Genomic DNA, 26514 nt, shown 5'->3' on the forward strand with positions numbered 1-26514 from the left:
GCCTATGAGTAGGATTCAAGTGAAGGTGTTTACATGATAGCTGGTAGGTCAATCAGAACCCAGGGGCAAACCTTTGCATAAATATATAATCTCATCTGGACTGTACAAATTCCTCAAGAGGTTTGTTACAAAACTTAGTTGCAACATGAATATCCTAGTAGCATAAGCTGCCTCTCTGCTTGCTTTGGCTAAAGAGTTATTGACGGATGTTTGCTGAATTAGATAATTTCCTTACAACTGTGCTGATCCTAGGAGGCCAGCAGCATTCAGGGTTGGCATGGGCAGCTTAGGTTAGGGCATGAGACCGTAGTTCCACAAATGTTAGAAGTGACATAACACATCACTTGTGCTTAGATGGGCAGGTTTCACTCTCCATCCTTTCCTACTCTGCTTTCACTCCCACTTTCTCCTCTCTTCTCGTGTTCTTGCCTCCACTTTCCTGCTCTTTTGTTTATGTGGGTCTAACACTTGTTGAACCATTCTGCAGGTCAAATCAGTTCACTACCTGGAAAGCAATCTTTTGCTGCATTAAATTTCTGACTGTTTAATGAGTTAAAAAGGTTTGCAGAAGAGCCTGAAGAGCACAAGAGTGGAAGAATGGTAAAGCAACAGGAATGCACAACAAAGAGCAGGGAGATAGGAGTGGGAACACTATTGGTTCATCTTTAGGCACAGAAATGGTAGTCCAAGTTCTAACCTGGATTTAAAGTGTGGTATAAATGCACCTGAGCTGAGTGAGTTACGCACCTACATCTCTCTGATAATCTAGGCTGTTAGTCTGTGTTGGCTTCAGTTCCATTTGACCAAGTATGCTGACAAAAAAATTTTAAAGATGGGGGAAACAACCTCAGGAACATAGCTGGAAATAAGAATTCTATTTAGTTATTCAATTAGTAATCTTAATAATCTTCCCAGTAAAACAATGGATTGCAGTTCATTTTTTTTCCTACCATAATTTACGCTTTGAGGGAAGGTAAAAAGGCAAACATTGCCGTTTTGTCATCTGTAATTGTATGAGGAGTAGTATGATGTTTCTGATGCCCCAAGAGAAACTTGGGCAGAGGTTGCTGGCTGGTTTCTTATAGCACCAGGAGAGAAAACCTGTAATTAGCCAGATGATGTTCAATGTATCAATGCAGTGAAATGCAGGGACTGGTATAGTAAGGAATAGAATCCCATTGCCAACTCCTAGGAGCAGAAGAGGACAAACATAGGTGACTGCAATTTTTGTTCTGTTCCTTACCTTTTGGCATTGCAGGTGGGCTACAGTCTGAATAAAGCAGTATTAAGATAAGGCATAAACGATTCCCTGGAATATAAACATTTATGCCAAATTGCAAAGAAAGTGCAAAGATGTATGAGCACAGTTTAGTACTGGTGATTGAACACAGTTTGTGTAAGCATCTTTAAGCAAAGCAGAAATGCAAATTTTTTATATATCATAGTTAATTGTCTGAGTTGCTGACCACCTACACTTAACTGTATAGTAAGTATTTGCAGGAATGCTATAAAAATGCATTATGCTTTCAGAGATTGAAAATGAGGAGGTAGCTGTAGAAGGAGTTAATGCCCATGCATTTGCTGGGAATCAAGTTAAGAAACACATTTGAGAGGATTAACATTGCTGTAGAAATTAGTGTTTGAAGAGATTGACTGGGGGGGTGTTGGCCTGAAGAATGTGAAAGGCAATTCAGTCCTATTGGTGGGCTTGTCAAGGACAACTTACTTCCCAGCCATAGCTCCATGAGGTGGAAAACATAGAGAAGAGCAGGTGCCACGAGATCACGCTTGGAAAGTGTATCTAAGACGAAAAAGTGGAAATTAGCCTATATTGATCCCGACTGTAAGGTAGGGCTCTGTCTTGCCCTGGTTTCCTTCAGCTTACCCCATCAGGCAGAGGGAACTGTATTGAATAACTTGATTTAATGAAGCATTTGTGGCAATCCTTAGGGAGAAATATTCTTTAAACTAGTGTTCTTCCTGTTTAACTCATTATGCTAACCCTCAGATAAGTAGGAACTTTCACAGATAAGTATATTTCAAGTCCCTAGAATATGTTGCTCCTTCTTTGAACTAATTTTTGGGAAATATGTAAGATATATAAGAAAGTAAGTGGGTTAGTGCTACCAGAAGCTCTAACCATCAAGTCGATATGGAGGTGACTAAAAGTAGGCCGACAAGTAAAGAGGGATGTTTTTGCAAATCTTGGGAGGGGAAGCAGAACAGAGTCTGGTTTGTTTCCACTTAGAACTTAAGTTGATGTGGTGGTTTTGGTTTTATTTTTTCTTCTTCTAATTTTAATGCCAAGTTGTTAGTCTCCAATACAGTTTCTATTAAAATGAACAAATTTTTATTGATGCCAGTGGAAGAGGAGAGGGCTCAATAGAACATGCAGTGCAGAACTAAATATCCTTTTTATGGTTAGGAAGGACAGGCATAGTAAGTAAAGACCATGGAGACAAGTATATGTCAGTGAAATGTATAGGTCTTCATAACCCTGTCTCCAGCAGTGGTCAGTACCAAAAGCTTGTGAAGAAGACTGAAAAGCTGTATTACAAACTAGCTTCCCTCTGAACATCTCTTTTCTCTGTTCTTTGCTTGTTGTAACCTGCTGACAGTATTCAGTGTTTGATCAGAAATGGCTACCTGTTACATTGTTGACATTCACATGCCAAATTTCTCTATTAGAATGAAGTTTATAGGCTGTAGCTCTTGTTGGAATTCAGCTTGCATTTATTTAAGGAAGAAATTTGAATATCAAATATCTTAGAAGGAATCTGGGTTTTTTTGTAAACATGGGATAAAACTGTTTCTTTTTTGCTTTTGTCTTTTTCAACACTGTAATAGGAACATTGGACAGACTCAGAAGCACACATTGGGATCAATTAAAAAACTCAACATGAAAGATGCTGAGAAGCCACATGCAGAGGACAAATTCTGCTGCATTTCCAAGCTGAAGGTACAAAAATATTTTAGCAGGTTTTTATGAACCCACAATTGTGACTGCTTGTACCTATAGTGGCTTGGTATAAGTTACAATCTAGACTAAATGAATGATTAAGTTCTGTTTCTTTCCTTATCGTTAATGCCTTAACCAAGGTCAAGCAAGTTTGTAAGCAATCATGTGTTGCTTTTTATGTCCCTGAACTTTATACTCTGTGATGTGTTGGGGGTGTGGCTGATTGCTTCTTTGAAGCTCCACCTCTGAATTTGTGTAATCCCCCTAGTCTGACATTTGCCATTCCTTCTTAAACCTGTGAAATGAGCCCTACTGATTGTAACATGGCAGTAAAAATCGGCTTTTGATGTACCCATAGACTATTATTGTCAATAATCTCTATAAAAGTTGTAAAATAGCTTGGTTTTTATAGTAATTCAAAGCCCCAATACATTACTTATGTTTTTTAGCGTTTGCAGGAGTTATATTTAAAAATACTGTTGATTGTATTTCATAAATACTGTTTATTAGGAACCCTAAAGTTAAAAAGATTTTAATGCTACTGCATATATTATTCTTTTTTTTTTTTTCTTACTGTCAAGTGCTACTATATTATTGTAAAAAGGACACACTATTTACTACTTCTGTTTGAAATTACTTGTTCTGGACTCATGACCTCTACTGAGGTGGGAGAGCAGATACTTGAAAAAGTAATTAGATCAAAGAAAAAGATCTTAGTTCTGCAGGTTGTTTATAATTCAGATAAGCAAAGGGTGTGAAGGTCTTTGCACCCTGGTCTGGCTGCAGATGTTATGCAGTCCTGCAGATGGCAATCTTGCAGCAGACACGGTGAGAGAGGCTGTGCTCTGTCTGTCTTGGCTGGGGAAATGGGGCTTAAGGTTTCCGAAGACAGTCTTGGTCAATGGGAGCAGGTGAAGAACAAAATCTTGCTTCATTTTATTTTGTTTAGTGAAGCCATAATTCTGTGGACAAAGATGATAGGATTTGAGCTTTACACACATATCAGTGGATCAGGACTGCCCACTTGTTTTATCTAGAAGCACATCTTTGGTGGGGAAAATAACCATGGAATACTCCTAAATACACAACTTTGAATTCTTTATGCATTCTCCTCTTTCCTTCCTAGGTATTTCTGCTGGCGCTATCACTTGCATTTGTTGGTAAAACGATGTCTGGTGCTTACATGAACAGCATGTACACACAGATAGAGAAACAATTTAATATTCCGGCTTCTTTAGTGGGGATCATTAATGGAAGCTTTGAAATTGGTAATGACTCATTTTAGTATTCCTTATTCTTTGAAAATATAATATGTCGGCTGAACATGTATTAGTGACTCTCATGTCCACAGCAGTCTGTCAATTGCTGTATGTGACAATAGTGACCGAATCTATCCTACCGTTTCAGCTGGTACTTACATATTTGCTGTCTTGGAAACTAACACAGCAAATTAAATGAAGTTTAGGATTAAACCCTGGTTCAGCTAATTTATGCACTATTTAAAGATATTGCAGTGCAACTAACAAATTAGAACTACTTTATGAGCTTTGTACTGAATCAACTAACAAACCAGAAAGATTTTATAAACTTTGTTTGAATTTAAGGTCATATTTAGTGTTTTACACTGCTTTTAATCAGTGACCTCAAAGTTGGTTGGAGTGGATTGTCTCTTTACTCAAACTCAATAATATTTCAAGATTTTGTACCTGTACAATTTTAAAGAAAGTTTCCAGCCCTACTGTTAGTGATCCTTACCTTGCCTATCAGTGAGTTTTATTGCCCAGTGACAGGCTTACGTCTTGTCGTTGCCAAAAAAAACCAAACAAAAGGCTTGATAGTTCCAAACCCATCTAAATAGAGACCCTCAGAGGATGTGTTTTATACCCTTAAAGTCACAATGTGGGTCCTTATTATCCCTGGCTCAGCTGAGGAAATGGTTTGCACAGGGGATACAAGGCTCTTCCCCCACTTTTCCCAGTCTCCTATATCCACATGTGCAAGAAGAAGAAAGTGTAGGCAACACCATGCTGCTGCTGGCAAAGCAGTCTGGTGAGGCAGCTCAAAGTTATGATAGAGAAGGAATACCCAGGATATATGCTTGCTTTAGGTAAGGAAGAGACTTCAAGAGATATGACATGGTCAAGATTAATGAAGTAGTATGTAAAAGGCTTATTATTTAAAATAAATTATCCTCTCATATGCACTTTTCTATAACAAGTTGTGGCATTCTTATCTCCAAGGATGTAAAATAACTGTGAATAATCATATTAACATTTGAAATGATTAAGAGTCAGTGTATGTGGCAGACAAGGAACTTATTAGGACCATGTAAGTGTATATCTTTTAAGTATCATTCAAGCTACTGGTTCAATAGAGTTTGTCTAGCAATCATACATAAAAAAGATATCTTCTTTCAGAGCGTGCTGCTCATTACTCAGAGGCATGGTTTTGTTCTTTTGCTAAGAAGATCACAAAACTAATTGGTGTATTATTACTAAATTGTTATTTTTATAGGACCTGATTCACAACATGAAGGTTGATTCTTTTCTTACTTGCATAGCAATAGATGAAGAGTATAGAAAATCAGCTGAATCTGAAGTGAAAGTGGAGGAGAAGAAAATGAAGATTTTCAGCCCATTTGTATTTTTAGATGGTATTAGGCACAAAAATCTGTATTTTTTTTTAATTTCTCTTAAGCTATTACTGAAATGAATATTAATCTATTATTCCCTTTTTCTCTGTATGTCATCTTATGTTTATTATTTTCAGTACAAAAACGGTTGGATATATACTTATGTATTTTCCCACACATTGCAAAGTAGAGTATCCTAGGAAAATAACTTCCTAAAACAGGTATTATTCTGCACCCCCTGAGCCTGGTCTCTATGTAAATGGTGGGAAATTTCTTCTTTACATAAATGCCGTCAAAAATCTCTTTCACCATGATCTCTTTTCCATTCTGCCTTCTCTTCTCATGTTCTTCCATGTAGTGTAAGTCTCCCAGAAAAACATCACAGATAGGAGGGACTTACTGCATAATTTAGGAAGTTCCCTGTCTAGTTCCAGTTTTTGCAAGGCAGGTAGTAACAGATGTTGAGCTAACAAGGTATACTCAAATTTCCGTTGCACTTTGAAAGACATAGGGATGCTTTGGTTTGTAAATAATGACCAGATTCTTTTGCAGGCAACTTGCTGCTGATAGCATTTGTGAGTCACTTTGGAGCAAAGTTTCACAGACCCAGAATAATTGCTCTGGGCTGCACAATTCTGTCATTTGGATGTCTTTTGATATCACTTCCTCATTTCCTATTTGGAAGGTGAGTATTTTGCTTAGCTTACAGCAGCTTCTGTGATCCTTACTTGCCTTAACTTCTTGCACTGAAATAGTATTGCTTATTGAGAGGGACATCACTAAGCATGGGTATGATATGATAATTGTAGGGCAGCTTATTTTGTTTTGCTTCTGAGATGGCTTCAAAGGTCGGTCATCACTTCCTGAGGAGAGTGACCCCTCTGCTGGGCACCTGCCTTTGCCCTTACCTTGCTTTGCTTTGCCTTGCCTTCATCCTTGTGCTACCTCTATTGTGGGTTCTCCAAAGAAACAGTGGCCTGTGATACTGTCACATTACACTACTAGCTCTTATCTGCTTGGATGGTCAATACAACACAATTTTTAAGATGTCTTTGGTCTGGAGCCTGGATGACAGATCATACCTGATTGCTGTGCTGGCAAGGCCTTTACAGACTATAATGATTCTTTAACCACTTTTTCACTATTTTTGCTTGGCTTAACAAAATAGTCATTTAGACTTGTCTATATTTTCATCAGTGAGATATCTTTTGAGAAAAGAAGGTCTTCTAATCTTGTTATGCCCGATGTGGTGTGGCTTTGACAGCCTTAGTGGCACCCTCTGTTTAGGGTGTAAATTGGATTAGAATGTAAGAAGAGTAGGAGAGAAGAAGGAAATACGAGGGATTTTGTTAGAGTGTTTCATCCACTTCTCCAGAAGCATCTGTTACAAGATTATGTTAGAGGCTAGATAACAGTCTGGGTAAAACACTGGGGGTTGATTCCCTGCTGCAGTTACTTTGTTCCTAGCCTGATTTGTTACTGAGGCTCAGTTAGGTTTTGATGTGGTTTTCCTTCTTCCTGTAGCTACACACTCTTCTTACAGGTAGCTTCAATACTGAAGTACAGATTTAAGAGGTGGTTCTGATGTATTTCTTCTTAACCTACACATGCTTTCCGTTGATTCAAACAGGTATCATATTGAAAGCAGTATTTCACCACGGCAGAATTTTTCAGTCATGCCTCTGTGCCTTGTTAATCAAAGTGTGTTGTCTTTACCTACAGAGGAACCATCAACAGGTATGACTCTTCCTATATCTACTAGTACTTTTTACTCAGTTTTCATAGTGTTTAAGTAACTACGTTTTTATTTTTATTAGCAATTATTTCAGGTTCCTGCTTTTGATCAGGCATAAAAACTAGAGGTCAGGTAATTTCCTAGCTGCCTTGTTTCTTTAGACTGTGACTCCAGAGCTGTAGCTTTTTTTCATGCAGTTTTCACAATATCTGAACAGCTCAGTCAATATCCCTATCATCCACTTTGGGGAAATATAACACCAGATTGCTCTCACAAATATTCCTCTTTTTGACTTGAAGCACTATGATACTGGAAAACATATCTGGACAATGGGTAAAAGGCATGAGGATACTTTTCCGTTGTACCACACAAGAATAAGAGAGATAGAGCAAGAAAGTAGATCCCACTTCCTTTTATAGAAAAGAGAAAATAGTTTAAACTAGACTGAAACTTACCTGGGAGACTGAAATATGTATGTGCGCTAGCAATATGCACATAAAGTAACTGTTATGAAGTCAAAAGGCTCAGACGCAACTGTTAAACGATCACACACAAAATCCTCACACTGAGGATGGGATTAATCTCCTCAAAGGGAAGCATTTAGTCTGGACCATCTGTTTAGGCTCCCTTGATAGCTGGTCAAAGGAGGCTACAGAGCTCTTGCAGAGTGTGTCCCTTGCTGTAAGGACATTCATGCTCTTTACTTGAGGGCAGGTCAGATCACCTCCTGCATGCGCCTACTGACTGGTGGAAACTTAGATGATCGGTGGATGGCAAAAGTTGGTTGAGATTAATCCCACAGTTAATTGTTACATTTTGTGATGGTCTTCCATCACTGTGTGCTAAAGCTCAGTCACACTGCTGAAATATTTTATGTATACAGTGACATCAAACCATACTGTTGTACTGTAGTTTTCTGTGTCTCCATTTATTAATGGGCATGGCTTCCAAGCTTTCCAAGACTGCATGTCACTTAAGGCATTAATTTTTCCATCTTCACAATGAAAAGTTGAGAAAAGTGTATACTTAATAGCACTTGGTATTAATATTTCATTTGAAGATTTCAGATATTGTTTTTCTTCATTTTATAAATGCACAAATTAAGGTATAGATAGATAAAGCATTTTCTTCTAAATTATACAGCCATTCAGTGTACTAGAACACATATGTCCTCAAGCCTATGACTACATTTGGGTAAGGTGATTGTATCTCTATTAGTTTATGGACAAACAAAACTGTGACATTCCTACATATGAGTTCATCTCCTGTGTGATGCAAAAAGTGGTTTGAATTTGACCACGTCTGCATGTGGAGTCTTCACCTGTGTTTGCTGACAGCAGTCTGACACTGATACAGGAGATCCAGGCTTGGTCTCTGAACAGTAATGCTTTCATTTAGAAAGTTATCAGTTGCTACTAACAATGACGGTTTTTATTTGTTAACGATTTGGCAGTGAGAAGTCTCAGCATGACAAAGTGGGCCATAGAGAACAGTGGAGTCTGAAACAAAGTGGTGGGATGAAGAAATCCAAGATTAGCGAGAGAAGGAAAGTACTCAAGGTCATAACAGTTTCTGATACAACTATTCTGATGTGGGACAAACAGGATTGTGCTGCAGCGCAGTATTCTTCTGTTGAGTTATGTAGGAGGACAGATGTGAATAAATATCCCCGGATAGATTCAGCAGGCTGGCCAGATATATTGTTATGGATGTTGATTTTGATTGAGAGTTGTATAAAGGTCATAGTGAGTCAGAAACTTCCTCAGAGCAGTGCCCAGATGGGCAGATTGCAGGCTATGTTCCAGTAGGTGCCTGCTCAGGGAAATACTGACCTTCTGAGTTGCAGAGATTTGATGGAGGTAGAAAACCTTTCTGTAACATCTGGTGATGTGCCAATTGTGGAATAATTTGTATATTATATGCCAAATCAGAATATGCATTGTCCTCAGGATGTCCCAAGTCTGAAATTGAATACCTGAACAGATAGCAGCAGGACAGATGGAATTTCTGGTTAGGGAGGTCCTTGATTTGCAAGGCAAAAGTCTGTAGTGCTAGAACAGAGCTTTGAGGTAAGGGTCTAAGCTGGGGTTTCCAGGTGGTGAGGACTGTTGTACAGAGTGCTGGTTGATGCTACCAGCAAACAGTCAATGATTAGACATAGTCAAATTTACTCTCGATGTGCTTTTCTGGGGTCTTATGAACATTAGTAAACCCGAAGCTAGCAGTCTGAATCAAGGCAAAGAACCTGAAAAGCTCAGAAATCTCATTCCATGCAAAGGTAGAACACCACCACATCTTCTGCACTGGCAAAGCTTTCTTGGAAGCAAATGGTGGCACCTCACTGTGCAATCAGGAAGTCTTCAGGGTTATTTCAGACAATGTTCTTATAATTAACTGATAATGTATGGGCTTTATGCAACAATTACCTGAATCATTGCAAAAGTCTCCTGAATTTCAGAGAGATGGTCATACTGTTCTTGCTAGCCCACTCTTCCAAACTGTCCAAGTCTCTCTCTAAGATAGCTCTCCCTCCTGATGTGTCCACCTCACCATCCAGTTTGGTGTCATCAGCAAATTCAGTGGGGGTGCTTTCAATCCCATCATCCAGACCATTTCTGTAGATGTTGAATAGCATGGTGACCTCACTTGTGACAGGCTGCCAACCTGAGTGAAAGCCATTGATCACAATCTTCTGAGTGTGGTCTATGAGTCAATTTCCCACCCGTTTGGCAGACTGTCCCTCCAGTCTGTATCTTGCCCGTTTGTCTAGGAGGACACTATGGGAAAAAGTGGCAGATGCTTTGCTGAAGTACAGGTAGACAACATCCGCTGCCCTCCCTGTGTCAACAGAGAGTATTACTTTGTTGTAGAAGGTGATCAGGTTAGTCAGGCATGATTTTTCATCCCTTCATCCCTGATGTTCAGGCACTGTCTTCTCTCTGCTGACATGAAAATGGCAGTTTTGTTGAGGGAAAGGGAAGGGCCTAGGTTATGCAGTAGTTGGACTGCCAGATGGTTGGATGAGTAATGGCATGGAGAGGGATGGTATTTAAACCCTACTCCAGCAAGTGCAACAGCTTCTTCCAGTTCTGGAGCCTTTCAAGTATCGCAACTACTTATTTCCCTGATTTACAAGACAGACCTACCCATCAAAGTTTAAGCTGTTAGATAATTTTTTGTCTTCATCTATAGAATTTACTTAAGAGTTGGAATTAAAATATTAACTCTGGCTTCTTATTTTATTCACAGAATGTGAAAAAGAGCGTGGGTCTTTGCTGTGGATATTTGTGATGGTTGGAAACATAGTACGAGGAATGGGTGAAACTCCCATCATGCCTCTAGGCATTTCATATTTGGAGGATTTTGCCAAAGCAGAGAATTCACCTTTCTACCTGGGTAAATAAACCCTAGTGTGATAACTTCCCTCCCCCAAACACACACACACATAAACAAAAGCAAAAGAGAAGGATATTATGACTCCCTTCAGTCCAGTAAAGGAAGAGAGAAGAAAGACATTACTGCCTTATCAAAAGAATAATACTGTAGAACTTGTAATTTAACTGGAGGTGAACTTGTTGAAATAAGGCAATTTTTAGGCACAAATGTCTATTCAGTAAAGCTGTCCTAAACATAGATAACAATTCCAAGAAAATAATTATGTCTGTGTTCTAATTTAGTATGTTTTCTCGTTTTCATACTTTAGGATGTCTCCATACAGCAACCGTAATCGGCCCCTTCCTTGGTTTCTTGTTGGCATCATTCTGTGCAGAACTGTTTGTTGATCTGGGATCAGTAGATACAGGTAATGGATGAATATATAAAATCTTACAGATAAATCAGTAGGCATGATGGTGTATTTATGAACACTAAAAGATGCTTCATTGCTAATATGAGGTGTCTTCATTTTACCCAAGTTTGCTTATGTTTCTTTTAGAATGGAAAATCTGTGTATAATATTCAGTTCAATAAAAGGCCTGAATTCACACATACACAAATGAATCTGCATATCAATTATCTGATGAACAATTGTGTCATCTGGCTTAACACAGGAGAAGGCCAGAATTGATTTAATACAAAACACTGAAATTTGCTAGAAAATTAGCAACATTAGAAAAGAAAACTAGAGACTATTCTTTTTCATCAGCCTCATTTTAAGAATCTCTAAAATGTTTTTTAATATCTTGCATGTCAGAGATGACTAGGAAAACACACAATGACAGCAAAGACTGTTTCTGAACTGATTTAAGATGTGTGGATTTTTTTGTTTCTTTGAATTTTTTTTTAATAGAGGACATAAATATAACAACTACTGATGCCCGCTGGGTTGGAGCATGGTGGCTGGGCATTTTGATTTGTGCATCACTGAATCTTCTCGCAGGAATACCTTTTTATTTTTTGCCCAAGTCACTTGTGAAGGAAGGAGAAACACATGAACCTGAGAGGACGAGTAAAAAAAGTGTAGTACTGTTGCAAGAAAATGATGAAAATGAAGCCAAACAGACCATGTGTGAAATTGCTAAAGGCAAGTTGTATGGTATTTTATTTTATTCTTAATTTAGTCCCTAAGGTGTGAACTATGTATATTTTTGTAAATAAAGATGGGTCCAAGGTATGAAATGCATACTCTGTTCTTCACCTCTCTGTAGTACAACCAATTTATTTGTGTAGGGATTTAGAATGGCTCCTTGCAGAGGAAGAAAGCTAATTCCATAGATCCAGGATCTGAATTCACTCCTTTCCCCCTCCTGCATTTCAGGTGTATGTAGCTCTGGAGCTTTTCTTCCTGGTAGAGGATTAATGCACTGAAATCTGCTTAAGAATGTTACACCTTGGTGTGCTGAGGACAAGTTGCAGATATCAGTTGGTTGTACCCCACATTTATTGTGCAGAAAAGCAGAAAATCAGCACAAGTCTTATGTGTTTCTTGACTCCAACTTGAAGCTATAAAAGGGAATTGACAGGTGCCTAAGTGACTCATAAACATTTAATATCTGTTGAACAAGGATCTATCTGACATATTTATTCATGTTACCATTGGTAGCATTAACATCTGTGGTCTTTCAGATCTATGTATCTCTAGGAAGCTATTCTTTTTCCTTCCATTTTTTGTGCTAGTTGGAAACATAAGTGAGTAACGTTCATCAAAGGCTATGATCTTCAGAGTAGTCTCATGATTCTGTATACCCAGCTCAGGGCCCCTTGACAGGATCTTCATTTTCAGAAAGTGCCAGGTGCCAGCTACCTCTCCATGGTGTTTCAAGCTGAATCCTGCAAATTCACCATACTCAGATCTTGGCTGATATTGCAGCTTCATTTTGATAAACACAGCATCTTTCTCTGCTGACATGTAGAGATGAATCCATGAATAAAGTACTGCTCTGGGGAGGAAAGGTTCCTAGTTCAGACTGTGGGTCCTAGTACTCCAGAGTCCCTTCAGAGCTTATGTTTTCATTATCATTCCCTCCTTGTGTTGGTGTGAATGTCCACTGTCCCTGAATATCCTGAATTAAGAACCTTTTCATTTCACAGAACAACTGAGTTTGGAGGTTGCTTGGCGTAACCCCCTGCTCAAGCAGGGCCACTTAAAGCCAGTTGACCAGGACATGTTCAGATGGCTTTTTAATATCCCTGAATATTTCAAGATGAAAATTGAAGTATTTATAGTTAACTTTAATCTCTTCCTCAGAAAGCTCTGATTATAAACTGCATGGCATATATAAATAATACAGCCTATCTATAGTGTTTTGTATATTTGACTCATTTTTGCAAGACTCGCCTACAGATCCTCTTCTAGTAAGATACTTGTCTACTTCTGAAAGATATATATCCTTCCTAAGCAGTGCCCACTTTCAATAAAGCACAGTCATTGTTTTACAGATGCTTATGTTTTTCTGCAGAGTTTCTTGACAATAGCTCAGCACATTAATTAACAGAGAATATTAGACAGAGACAAACTGTGGTCGGTTTTTTTTTTATGGTTCAGATCCTGACTTAATAGGCATTGCATAGAGAAAAGACCTGTGTGACTAAGTTTCTCAGATGCTTACTTGGCCAAAGACTGGAGGATCCAGACTATGAGAGTATGGTGGGAATAACTGTGGTCACCTCCCTCTTCAGGCCTCTTCTGCCCCACCACTGACAGCAGCAATAACCAAAATCAGGGATCAAGTCTCTGGGGATGGGTTGTCACAGCTATCTAGTGCGTTTGCACCCCTTACCCCTTGTACTCCCTTTGCACGCCAGGTACAGGAAAGGGGTTTTGGTGAATGCTCTGAGGGCATGGGATGAGAGAAAAAGGAGTAGGAATAGTGAGGGAGTAGCTGCTGCTGCAAAACTCTAAGTGAAAAGTTCAGTCACTATACAACTAAAAAGTTTCAGGAAACGCTTATGATAAGACCATTACTGTGATACTTCTATAAGCAGCAACATGCATTAGTGTGCGCGTGTGTATGTGTGTTATCTTTGTGTGGAAGACATGTGTTGGGGTAGCCTGAGCTAAGCAAGTAATCTTTGGCCTGTGGGATCTGGCAAAGCACAAAAATTAGCCTGATCCAGCTAAGGAGCATTTCTGTTTCCCTCTTACTCCCTCAGCCACGCTGAGCAATGGCTGATACATTTCATAAAGCATCACACTAACTCATTACATTATTTCATTCCAGATTTCATCCCATTCCTCAAGGCTCTGTTTCACAACCCAGTTTATATGTTATTTATATGCATAACTGTGTTACAGTTCAGTGCCTTCAATGGCATGATATCCTTCATGCCCAAATATTTGGAACAGCAGTTCGGAAAATCTGCATCGGATGCCATCTTTTTAATTGGTACGTTTGCATTTTGCTTTGCTGTGTTCTACCAAGTAGTGATGTTTCTATGCAAAATCTCTCTATCTTTTTTTATACGTATATTTATATATGCATATATATATTCATGTGTACAAGTATACATATACGGACTAAGGTCAAATGATTCTACAAATGAGAGATTCCACACTACAAAGCATTTCTAAATAATAATGCATTTTCTGCCAAGCATCTCCTGATTTTATGTGCAGGATTTAGTAATCTACTTCTCATCATTTGAAATGGCCCAGGAAGTTCAGCTGATGTAAAACTTGCACTGCTGATCTCAAAGACAATATGCTAGTTTGTACCAGGAGTGTGTGGGCCCAATTATCTTGATTTTTCTATTTTGAGGGTAAATTTCATGTTCATGAAAATGATATTGCTAGAACTCTTAAGGCATAGATGGATTGTACCTATGCACAACTAAAATTGCCAGTGATCTTCAACGCTTCCCGTCATCTCCACTCCTCAGGTATCGGTCTTGGGCCTTCTGAAATCCTCAGATCCTCCTTCATATACAGAACTCCGTGGAAGGAAAGCACTGACTAAATAGCTTTCTTTTTTGTCTCTTCTTTATCAGCTTGTCTTTTTTTTTATGAGTGAGGACAAGAAGGTGTCATACATTGGGAAATTGTAATGGCAAGTAGTTGTAGCACAAAGCAAATATCCTGAAACTGTAGGAGCCTTTCTATGGTTCCACTTTATCATATCTTAAACTCTCAGTTTCCTTATTTAACTGCAGTGACTTAATTAGACTAGAATTTATCTAATCATTATAGAAGAAACATCCTAAAATACTCTAGCAATACTTCTGTTCCTTAACTCAGTGCTCATCTCTCAGAGTAGCTGCACCCTTTTCTTTAAAACCTGTCACGCAGAATGTCACAGACCTTATGAATATTACTGTTGTCCTCTTACCAGTGTTGGGAAGCTGTGCATCCAAAGGCAAGTAACTGTCATACATATTATCTGTGTTGTGTTGACATAGCGATGCTGGGTAGTTTTTTAGACAGCTACTTCCAAAATATCTTTCAATCAGTCTTTGCTTTGTTAAAGTATCAAACAGTAAAGAGAGCATGTTCAGTAATTTCATATCAGAACTGAAAGTCTGTTCCTCCTTTCTGTTCATCAAGATGTGCCTCACTAGCTTATCTTCCTGTTGAGTTTCTCTCTCAACTAGGGAGGCTGTATTGAAACACTGCCTTTTTTTTTCTCGTGTGTGTGTGGTGGAGCTAGATTGCAACTCTAGATTGCAATTTTCCCATGAATCGTTTCAGTCTTACCCTCTAGCTTGCCCTCCAAGCAATTCCCAACTGCTGTTGACTTTGGCAGATGTTTTGGGTGTGCAAGGGAACTAGTAGACTCTCATTTCTGACTGTCGTTATATTATTGACTCACAGGCACTATACAAGTCTTTGTCAAAAAATGTTCCCTTATGAGTAGCTTTGATGGTCTCCTTTATTTTAACATGGAAGTTTCACTTGTTTACACAGGTGTTTACAACTTACCAATTATATGCGTTGGGTATTTTGTTGGAGGCTTATTAATGACGAAATTCAAGATAAATATCTATGGGGCTGCAAACATAGCGTTTTGGGTATCTTTACTGGAATACCTTCTCTACTTTGCTGCCTATTGGACTGTCTGTGACACTTCACCAGTTGCTGGCCTAACAATTTCCTATGAAGGGTATGTTCTTTAAGATACAAGAGGACTTAAATCTTAAGACACTGGAATGATTTTGTTTGCCAAGAATCAGCCAGAAACTCCATAGTTTTGCAACAATTTAGTTCTATGACCGAAATTCTCAAGGCTTTTTACTTGCATGAGACGATAAGTCTATATTGTTATCCCTCTTTCAAACAATAAAGTGTATGAAAGAAAGATATTCACATCAAGACTAATGCAATTGCTTGTCCATATTAATTCTTTTACTACTATAATCATACATTCAAGTCATGTAACTGCAGGTAAAAATAAGTTGTTGTTGATCAAATTAGGCATATGTGCATGCAATTTCAGAATTACAGAGGGACAAAACCCTTTGTTCATCTTACGCTGATTTACTGGAATTTGGTTGTTATCAAGTTACCAGTGGATATTTTATCTGCAGTTTCTTGATTTGATGCCTGCTGTTAATCATTGGGAGGGGTTGTGTGTCTGTAAAATGCACATGTAGGCACATGTAATGCTTATAGACAATCAAGAACATACACGCCATAGATGAGAAAAATGCTGTAGGGTATGCACCTATCTATAAATTGATAATATTAACATAATGTAATGTAATATAATACAATGTAATATAACATGCTATAGAAAGATAGAAAGTCATGGCTCCAGGGTAGGAGCATGTAAGATTGTGTTCTGGATAGACATTTGAGCTAGAATGTATTTTAACCATTACAAGGGGTTACTGTAGGTATTTCATTACTGAAATATTTATTCATATTCCAAATGTATTTCAGAATAGAGCAAGTTTCATATGCAGAAAATACTCTACTTGCTGGCTGCAACAGGGATTGTGATTGCCCACTTAAAATATGGGATCCTGTTTGTGGGAACAATGGAATCACATACCTGTCACCTTGTCTTGCTGGGTGTAAAGCCTCAAGAGGAACTGGAAAAAGTGTGGTAAAGCATACATTTTGTTGTGCTGTAACTAGGAAATATAGTTTGTGAGAAATATCCATATCAATATAGGGTGGGAAATATCCATACATGTAAATTTAGTTGGATAGATGAGGTGATAAATAGAGTTGGACAAATTCATTGAGTAGCAATGGAAATTGCAAACTAAATATGAAAATTAGCTTAAGTTTAAATTAAAGGATATAATGAAGAAGCCTCCTTTTCTTCTAATTATTGAAGGAACCTTAAATGCTCAAAATGAAGTGAGAAATTATTCTTAAATTGTTGCCAGTTGGAAACCTGAGTGCACAAGAATATTTCAGCCAATATGAAATTCTATAGCATGGACTTATTAATCTCTTACCCTGTAGATTTAAACAAGCAACCAGGTATTATAGAACTTTTATTATCTTAATTAATAATAGAATTTCAATTAAAAAAATACAAGTTCTAATGAGGCTGAAAACAAACAAAAATAATAAGTTCAATGAAAACCCCAATTCACACAGATTTTAGAAAGCCTTTGTGCTTTACAAATATTTTAGAGAAGCATTAGGTGATAGTAAGGGTCAGATGCTGGTGCCTTTGCTCACTTTGGCTTACAGTTGAGAGCCCTTATTCTGGCAATAGCCTCAATGATTTCAGTAGAAGCAAGTGTTTGAGTGAAATATTGCAACCCAGCCTCAATCAAACATCTCTGGTTTCTTCCCTTCTGACATATAAAAGATGACATACTACGTTATGAAAAAGAGGGTCAGATCTAGTAGCCCTGGAAGGACTACATAACCAGGCTGTGCTGGAAAATATGAGAGCTCTTTTGACCGTGGCCTCCTTGAGGAAGCGTAGTCCCAGCTGCATAAGAGGACCAAAGCTCCCTCCTGCTCCCTAACCCCATACACCACATACAGATGATGGTTGGACCAGTCAGTGCTTGGCAGACTGTGAGAGGGGCCACAGTGCAGTGCTGCACATGTGTAGCATAATCAGGTGCAGGAGAGAGGGAGCTAGGTGCCAGCTGTGCAAGTTTCATGCTCAGTGTGTGAGTTTTGACAAGTCTGTGTGATTAAAATACTGTTTTGACAGGTATTTGAAAACTGCACCTGTGCTGCAGCCTCAGGGTTTTCATCTCAAAATGTCTCTGCAATTCTGGGCAAGTGTGATGGAGAAGAAAACTGTGACAAGATGCTTCAATATTTTTTAATATTGTCATTAGTCTGCAGCTTCATATTTTCCTTAGCAGCCATGCCTGGGTACATGGTCTTAATAAGGTACAGTAAAATGTCCCTACATTAAGAAACCTACTGGACTTCTTATTCTGAGGTCAAACACCCCCAGGAATTAAAAGTGTGTTAGTTTGTGTATGGTGGGAGGAAGAATAGAAAGACCTTATGTCAGTTCTGTGCTGTGTTAGGGTTTACTGTCATGTCAACTTCATAACCTGTTGTTGCTTCTGGCTGTCAGCTGTATGCTGAATTAATGCAGGACCACTGAGTCAGTGCACTGAGATACTGAGAGCTCTGTGATACTCACGTGTTTATTGATCACATCAACATCACGTTGATTAAGGCACAACTATCTTGCAATTCTTGCTGACCTCAGTCCAAGTGGATGATACCAGGGCAATAGCTTTTCCTTTTGTGATTCACAAGTCTTAGTTAAGGAACTTTAGTAAGTGTCATCTAATGAGGATAACAAAATCTCTCAACCAGTGCTCTGATTAGAATGGTTTGGGCCTAATGTGATGAAAAGTTTGATTAAAGAAAAACCAGAGGTAAACATTGCTTCTTAATGTCACTTCTACTAATTGATGTGCAATGTAATTATCATACAGGTCTCTGAAGCCTAAAGAAAAGTCATTTGGAGTGGGTATCCATGGACTAGCTTCAAGAGTATTTGGTAAGAAAAGCTCTAACACACTTCAGAAGCACAGTTAGGTCTGATTAGAGTTAGATAAGGATCACATCAGGGCTATGGACATGGCACAGGAGTGTACTTTCTATGGAGTGCCTTTGATCAGGAAGAATTTGAGGATTTTACAGATCTATGCAGCCTGACAAATTAGAACATCTTTCAGTTTGCATTTATTTGTACTGGGTAATAGGCTGGCTACATCTGCTGTTCACCTGAAAGCCGTTTTACGTTCCATTGCTCTTGTTATATGTTTACTGAACGCAACACTCACTCTCACTGATGAGAAAAACCGTTGAGTTTTGAATAGGAATCGCAGTCCATAGTGTAGCATGTATATATTGTTAAACAGGCAACAGGAAAGCAAATCTTTGGTTGAGAGTAAGTGGATAAGGAAGAAGGGAGAAGATAAGAAATACAGAGATCATGGTTCATGCTGCAAGACAGGACAGATGGAGTAAGTGAGAAACAGCATAGGTTCTATAGTGTATCTGCTAATCAGAAAAAATATGCTATTCACAAAAACATTGCTAATATCCTTTTTAGCTGGAATTCCATCTCCCATTTATTTTGGAGCTTTGATAGATACCACTTGCTTGAAGTGGGGTACTATGACTTGTGGTGGAGAAGGAGCATGTAGGATGTACGACATTGTCACATATCGGTATATTTTGTACTTTATTTTCATTTCTCCTTCTTACTGTATTATTACATGCATAGACATATAATTGTATGGTCTTTGTCTTTTCCTAGTAGACAAACTGCTCCTGTGTTAGAGATTTGACACAACACTTTTCTTTGGCATTGGCTTTATTTGTCAAATGCAACCTTTGCCACAGACATTAGAACACCCTTTGAACAGGAATGTTCTGGTGCCATAATTACATTCACTAATGGCCTTTCATGAGAACAGACCTTAAAACACTGATTTCTGATAAAAGAATTAAAATCAATAAGACCTTCTGGGAAAAAATACCAGATGTTTAATGGCTGACTATGCAAAATCTTTGAACAGAAAATGGTTGAAATAGTACTTGAATTAAAATATAGGAGAAATTATAGAGAGGATATAGTTACCGAAGTTGGAAATTGGCCCAGCATACTACGCTTCATGCTTTTGCAGTCCTTCAGGGAGCACTGTGGGAATTTTGAAGAAAAGTCTTGTTGAACTAATGGCCTCAGGCTGATTATTTTTCATACTGTGTTGTGGTTGATTTGGAAGAAGAATGCTAGCTCATGAATACCCAGAAGTCTTACTCAGGTGGTCTGAGCTGCCCTTTTCAGGGCTCGCTCTTTTCCCTATGGAGAAAGCCATAGGAGTACCAGGTGACCAACTACACTGACTAAATTAGTTGCCTGAAGTTGGGTGGTATAAACAGACATTTCACTGACATAATCTCTGTTCTTATATTGATTCCTCTTCTGAGAGGTCCAAAAGGATTGGGGCACAAGCTTTAGGGCGGCTGGGAAATTGTCGCAAAATAGTGTATGCTGAATAGCTTTGTTGTTTTTTCATGAATGATATATTTAATGAAGCTCATCCTTTATTTCAGGTGGCTCTACCTTGGCCTGCCAGCAATATTACGTGGAGTGTCGTATATCCCAAGTGCACTAATTCTCCTCATTTTAAAGAAGAAACATGTATCTGAAAGCCAAGTCTTATTAAATGCACCAGTAGAAATGCAGGATAAAGTACAAGAAGCATTGAAATAACATTTCAAAGCAGGACATATTGTGAAAAAAAAACCTTGCAGTGTAAATTTTGGAAGCATCCTTGTGAAAGATTTCACTTTATCTAGTGAACACTTGGACAGAGATTAATAGAATTACACATAGTTGGATCATGGTTATATTATAAAAGTATCAGTTCATAAACAGAAGTTACAGGAAAAATGTGTTTGGTGCAAAGAACATGGAGTAGAAATAAGAAAACTTATGAAATGCAAGGTTTGAGTTGTCTGAGAAAAGGGCTATGAAGCAGAAACATATGTTTTTCAGTCCTGGTTTCACTGAAGATAGGAGAGTTTTGCAACTGACTCCAATGGTGCCAGATTTCACCCTGGAATTCTCCAACGGCTCCTGCCACAGCCTCTCTCACTGACTGTAGACAGGATTTGTAGCTTCTTTGGGCCTGACTTTTCCATAAATTTATTGGATTATGCTGTTAGTCCTTTCAGGCAGGAACTGTTTGTTATTCTGCATAGTGTAGATGGTCAATATATTGGGAACCTGGTTACCTGGTTTATGACATGTCCTGGGTGCTGTGGTAGTAATAACATATAAAAAAAAGAAAAAAAATTAAATTTTTAAAAAATGCAGTTTTATGGTGATGTTTTAAGATTTACATATGGACAAGGAAAAGTTATCAGGGTTTGCTGCTTCAGTTGCATTCACTCTAGAGGGGAATACTCATACATGAAGTGTGACAGAATGATATTTGTGAGTATTTTGCCCATCATATCACTGTCTGCTGAATCCTATACCTTCTCATGTCTTGAAAAATTAGTTTTTGAATGGCACATAACTGTAGTCAACCATGTGCTCTTCCTGGTCTTTGTCCAATTTTTATTTCTTTCAGATGTGATGCTACTATGAATGCAGTATCCATCTGTGGTTCACTGACAGTAAGCTGTTGCCCTAGGATGTCTTAAATATCTGAGGAGAAGACCCTGAATGTCTCAGGAAAAAAAAACATGCACAGAAAACCCTGTTGATAAGGGTATATGTGACACTGCGTGTATCTTCGGTTGAGTAGAATGCATTCGTGTTTACCTTCTAGACTGGAACTGCCTCGCATATATGTCTGTCTGCAGGTGGCCATGTAGTAACTTCTCAAGCCCTTTTAGTACAGTGCTTGGAAATAAAAAAACCCGTCCTGATTATTATTCCGTACTGCATAAAGCATGGGGGGAGCTTCTGGAACTGTACCACAGACCAGTGCTCCAGCATTTGCAAGTATTACCTACCATTTAATCTGTATGACACAGATTACTCTCATTTTATCCATCTGGGACCTTCTGCAGCCACAGAAACATGGAAAGGATATTTCCCCAAAGTAGTTACGTTAGTTAAGTTATATTCTGTTTTACTTTAAGGTGTCTTATTAAAGCCACATGTGTATGTGCTTGGAATTGCTTCCTGCCCTCATGGAATCAATGACAAAAGATGCATTTCTTCCCACATTTGCAGGAAATCAGCTCTAGAATTTAAAGTTTCTTCAAATACAGGAGATTCTCTAATTAATTAGTTTGAAAAGGTATGCTACAGCCCCTTCTTCCCTTTGCATCAGATGATAGAGTTGGACAGGTATAACATGAGGAAGGGGAACAGAAGAAAAGACAAACGTGATGCAGCCTGTAACAGCACAGCAGAGAGAGCAGTTCTCTGTTAAGCCACAGGTCTTCCAGAAGCTTTGTGAACATTTGAAGAACAGCTGATTTTCAGCATTGTTCTTGCTACCATGGGGTGCTTACTGAAAGCTATCATTCTTCCTTGTAGATATTACATTCCTCCAAAGCTAGAGTTAAAAATCTTTTGCAGGCATTTAGTCACAGTTTGGTGCCAAGGTAACCTGGGAAACGTGAAAAGTTACAGTGCACTAAAGTTTCACAGCTGCAGCAAACAAAAGGGCTTTGTTAGGTAGGCAAATCTGTGCCATTTAAATGGAACACTGCCGAAGAGTCAGGCCTAGTTAACTCACTGTGTTTTGAAATCAAAGGAAGCAGATAGGAAAGTTTCCAAGTTTTAAATTTAGCATTTTAGTAGATACATTAACTTTCTTTTTAATTGTTCTGGTTCATCTCCTTGAGCATGTGGCAGTGAAACAGGCTGCCTTCACCAGATGCTCTGAAGTCTTTAGCCTGCTACTCAGCATGTTTGCCAACTTGCACAATGCTGGCTGGAAAGCTGGCTGGGTGAGGGCAGAGTAGAGAGGCTTCTTGGCATAAGCCTGTGGTGGGAACCTTACTTCTCCAGAGCAAAACCAGGAAATGAAGAGCGCAGGTCATTCCAAAGTAATCTCCACAAAACCTTTATGATATGCCATGTCTGGTACAACAGACATTCCTCAGATTAGATTGGAAAGTTACAAAAATACTCTTGGAGCTAATCCTTCAAATGTAAAGCCAACCTTTAGACTTGATCCTTCAAAGTTTTGAGCTTGCTGACCTTGATTCAGCAAAGCATTGAAGCATGCGGTTAACTTAAAAATGAGTGACCTTACTTATGTTTATTGTTTAAGTAGATGACATCAGACATTTCAAGACTGGGCCCCGAACTGCCGCTGCTGTGACACGCATTTGAACAGAGCTACTTGCTGTAGGTTACGGTAGGTACCCAGATGATATTCACTGTGCATGAAATTTTGGGCTGATCCTGGTCTGACGTTTCAAGCACCAAGACTTGCATCAGCACTGTGGGTAGCACAAGCCACAAATGGGAATAATGCTAATAGAAGTAACAGTCAGCATAAAGTTTTTATAAAGCATTGGCATATGAATATTTGAGTTGATTAAGCCCAATATCAAATTAATAAAAATAGGTGGTAAATTTATTTTCTGTGTGCCTGAGAGCTGAGCATATGGCTTTCACAGTTCAGTCAACCACACTTCTTTGTCACTGAAGTTTCAACTCAGTAAAGGGTGCCCGTGAATTGAATTTTGATCCTCAAACCTACCAAGTGGAAGGCTAGGTGCTGGTGCCTGGGTATGGATGCTGCCAGATACTGAGAAACAAACACTTGATGTTTTTCTGGCAGTGTGACAAGTGCAACCATCTTGGAGATATTTTAAAGGCAATGGTGCACAAACTGTGCACGCATTTTGTACTCAATGCCTTTTGTAATGATCCCTGATGTTCCACTGGGTGTTTTTGAACATGATCAGGTGCTGAGCCATCATTTTCAAAGAAATAATGACAGTGTCTTCAGTATCTTACTGGAAAATGGCAATGCCTTGTAAAAACCACATCTCTGTGCATATGCGGGCTATGTGGGGCTTTTTTTCCCTCTTTACATTATTTTCTCTGTCTCAGCTTTTAATTTTATCAGCTCCTTTATTGCCAAGCCTCTCAGTATTATAAAAATCATTATTAACAGTTTTATATATATCCTAAAAACTTCTTTGCTTCTATAAACTTCATTGTCTCCCTGATGCTTCTAACTTTTAAGAATTGAAATCTATTCTTGAAGCACAATTAAAAATTTCCGATTATGCATATTGTTCAAGCTACGATTGGTTTTATTATTTTTTTGAGAAGAAATTACTCATTTGGGAGGAAAAAATGTTACCTTGCAAGTTGATTTTAATTAGAGGGCATAAGGGAGGTGTGGTGACCAAAGCTCCATCGTTACACAATAGTTTGGTTGATGACATGACCATCTGATTTATGATATGAATGCTGGCTTTGTGTTTGTGATACAAACATACTATGTTAACGTGTATAGCTTCTGAATACATGAACATTACAGTTTTGGACTAGTATTATTGGCAGTTCAGGTTCACTTTCTTTTTCAGTCATTTCATCTACAGTGAACAGTAGGCTGTTTCTGTATCCTTTCTATCTCAAGTTGAGTTTTAGCAGATAACTCCTCCCTACAGACTCTTATCAAAGCAAGCCTCATAGTACCACAAGGTGATTCAACCTGTGGATGTGGAGAGAGGACCCTGAGCACCCTGAGCACACCTGGGATGGGATGGGATCTGGCATGCAAAAAAGCCAAATCACTTTTTAGTTTATGTAAGTTTGGTCATGCGATAAAAACTGGATATATCCAGCAACAAGCTCTTGGCTGCTGCTACTTTTTTTTAACAGAATTGTTGTTAGTCTTTCCCTTTCTTTGTAAGGCATAAAGTGTTCCTTGTTATGCTGGTTGGGATTTAGAACTTTAATTGTTTAGGACTTTCTCTGAGAATGTGGAAAATTATGAGGTAATTGCCCTTCTCTTGCTTTGTTCAGGGAGTCAAAAGTATAGATTTCTTAAATCACAGGAGACTTAAATCACAGGACAGAAAGCAGTAGATTCCTTTAGAAGGTGAAATCTTAGGTATTGCAATGCCTAGCATCCCTTCAAGGAGAAACCATTTGTTAGCTCCATGCCAGAAGTGTGATATATGCCTGTTAATTTCCAACAGAGGTGCTTATGGAATACCAACAGAAGTTGTTCAGGGCAGACATGTATGTGACCATAGGTGGCAGCTTGCCGAAAGGATCCTTATAGCCTGGGCAGTGTTTGAGGAAGGTCCTCACTTGGAGGGCAGAAAGCCCATTTCAAGTGGCAGAGAAAAAGTTCATTACAAAGGTTTTGCTTTTTAAAAGGACTTGACCCCCTGTGTTTGTATAAAAGCTTTATAATGTTATCATTTAAATGGTTCCAAAACAGGCTTTGAAAAAAACAAACTTCTCATTTGAGCTTAATGACACACAAAGTGGTCCAGTTCATGCTGTACCTTTGCTGTTACTATTGTTTCAAGGCGGCTCTCTGGAAGGCCAGGGTGCAGGCAACTGAGTGCTGTCTGGCACAGAGTTTTCTTTCTTCTGAAGGTAGTAAACCAATCTCAAGAAAACTTTCTGGTGTAAAGACAGAATCATATATATAACAAGCTTCAGTTTCTCCAGGAATGTCCAAAATTTCAAAAAAATTTCCAAGAAGGCATGACCTTCTTGATTACACACACACACACTCCCCCACACCCAGTTCTCTACCTCACTCTACTTTTTAACTTGGAATGTTCCTCCTGATGAATCTGAACAGTAGGATACCAGCCTTTGCAACATGGTTGCTGCTACTTCGTGACTCACTTCCACTTTTGAGCAGGAACTTGCAGGAATATTCCTATCAAAGGTATATATGCACGCACACAGAAAACTTGTATTGTTTATTTATTTTTCAGACTGTCCTGGTTTTTGATGGGATAGCGTTAATTTTCTACCTAGTAGCTGGTATAGTATGAGGATAATGTTGCTAACACACTGATGTTTTAGTTGCTAAGTAGTATTTACACCACGTCAAGGACTTTTCAGCTTCCCATTCTCTGCCAGGTGCACAAGAGGCTGGGAGGGGCACAGCCGAGGCAGCTGACCAAAACTGCCCAAAGGGATATTGCACAGCGCATGACATCATGCTCAGTGTATAAGCTGATGTCATGTGTTAGGGAGTTGGCCGGGGGGCAGTGATTGCTGCTCAGGGACAGGCTGGACGTCAGTCAGTGGGTGGTGAGCAATTGCATCGTGCATCTCTTGCTTTGTATATTATTATTAATTGTTATTATTATTATTATTATTTATTTCTACTACTACTTGATTTTATTTCCATTATTAAACTGTTCTCATCTCAACCCATGAGTTTTCTCACTTTTACTCTTCTGATTCTCTCCCCCATCCCACCCTGGAGGGAGTGAGCAAGTGACTGGGTGGTGCTTAGTTGCTGGCTAGGGTTAAACCACAACACAGGCATTACAGTTTAACAGGCAGTCTACTAAGGGACTTCTCTTTTCATTTCAATTCTTTTTATGTAGAAGTCTGGCTTCTGAAATCCTGTCCTAGGTGCTAGAGATGTTATTTCTAAATTCAAATATACCAAACACAGAACTATAAATGGTTTCCAACTTTCTGTGTTAATTTATCTTGCTATGTTTTCAGGTCAGAGAAGGCCTGAGCAATAAAGGTTGAGTACAGTGTGAACTTTCCTCACAATCAGAGGCCTTTAGGTCCAGTTTAGTTTTTTCCTCTACTAATCAGCAAAGGCAGTGGTATGTAGAGAAGAGCTTAGGTTTCTCCAAATCTTATTTCTGTATGAACATAGTGA

General features: G+C 38.7%; 1 protein-coding gene across 4 annotated transcripts in view; it reads left to right on the forward strand.

The window, feature by feature from the left end:
• The window catches only part of LOC142066675 (solute carrier organic anion transporter family member 1A2-like), a 68447-nt gene extending 46481 nt beyond the window's left edge, over positions 1-21966 (forward strand). For all 4 annotated transcript variants that reach the window (XM_075114481.1, XM_075114491.1, XM_075114473.1 and 1 more), the window contains 14 exons: positions 2848-2959; positions 4086-4227; positions 6144-6276; positions 7222-7328; positions 10576-10722; positions 11030-11128; positions 11615-11848; positions 13986-14150; positions 15665-15860; positions 16640-16805; positions 17886-18070; positions 18634-18698; positions 19257-19374; positions 20264-21966. In XM_075114481.1, coding sequence (XP_074970582.1) covers positions 2900-2959; positions 4086-4227; positions 6144-6276; positions 7222-7328; positions 10576-10722; positions 11030-11128; positions 11615-11848; positions 13986-14150; positions 15665-15860; positions 16640-16805; positions 17886-18070; positions 18634-18698; positions 19257-19374; positions 20264-20423 — 1977 coding nt within the window. In that variant the 5' untranslated portion in view covers positions 2848-2899 and the 3' untranslated portion in view covers positions 20424-21966. The remainder of the gene's footprint in view (positions 1-2847; positions 2960-4085; positions 4228-6143; positions 6277-7221; positions 7329-10575; positions 10723-11029; positions 11129-11614; positions 11849-13985; positions 14151-15664; positions 15861-16639; positions 16806-17885; positions 18071-18633; positions 18699-19256; positions 19375-20263) is intronic.
• Positions 21967-26514: the final 4548 nt, after the last annotated feature.

Source organism: Phalacrocorax aristotelis, chromosome 1 (assembly GCF_949628215.1).
Source record: "Phalacrocorax aristotelis chromosome 1, bGulAri2.1, whole genome shotgun sequence".
Taxonomy (NCBI): domain Eukaryota; kingdom Metazoa; phylum Chordata; class Aves; order Suliformes; family Phalacrocoracidae; genus Phalacrocorax; species Phalacrocorax aristotelis.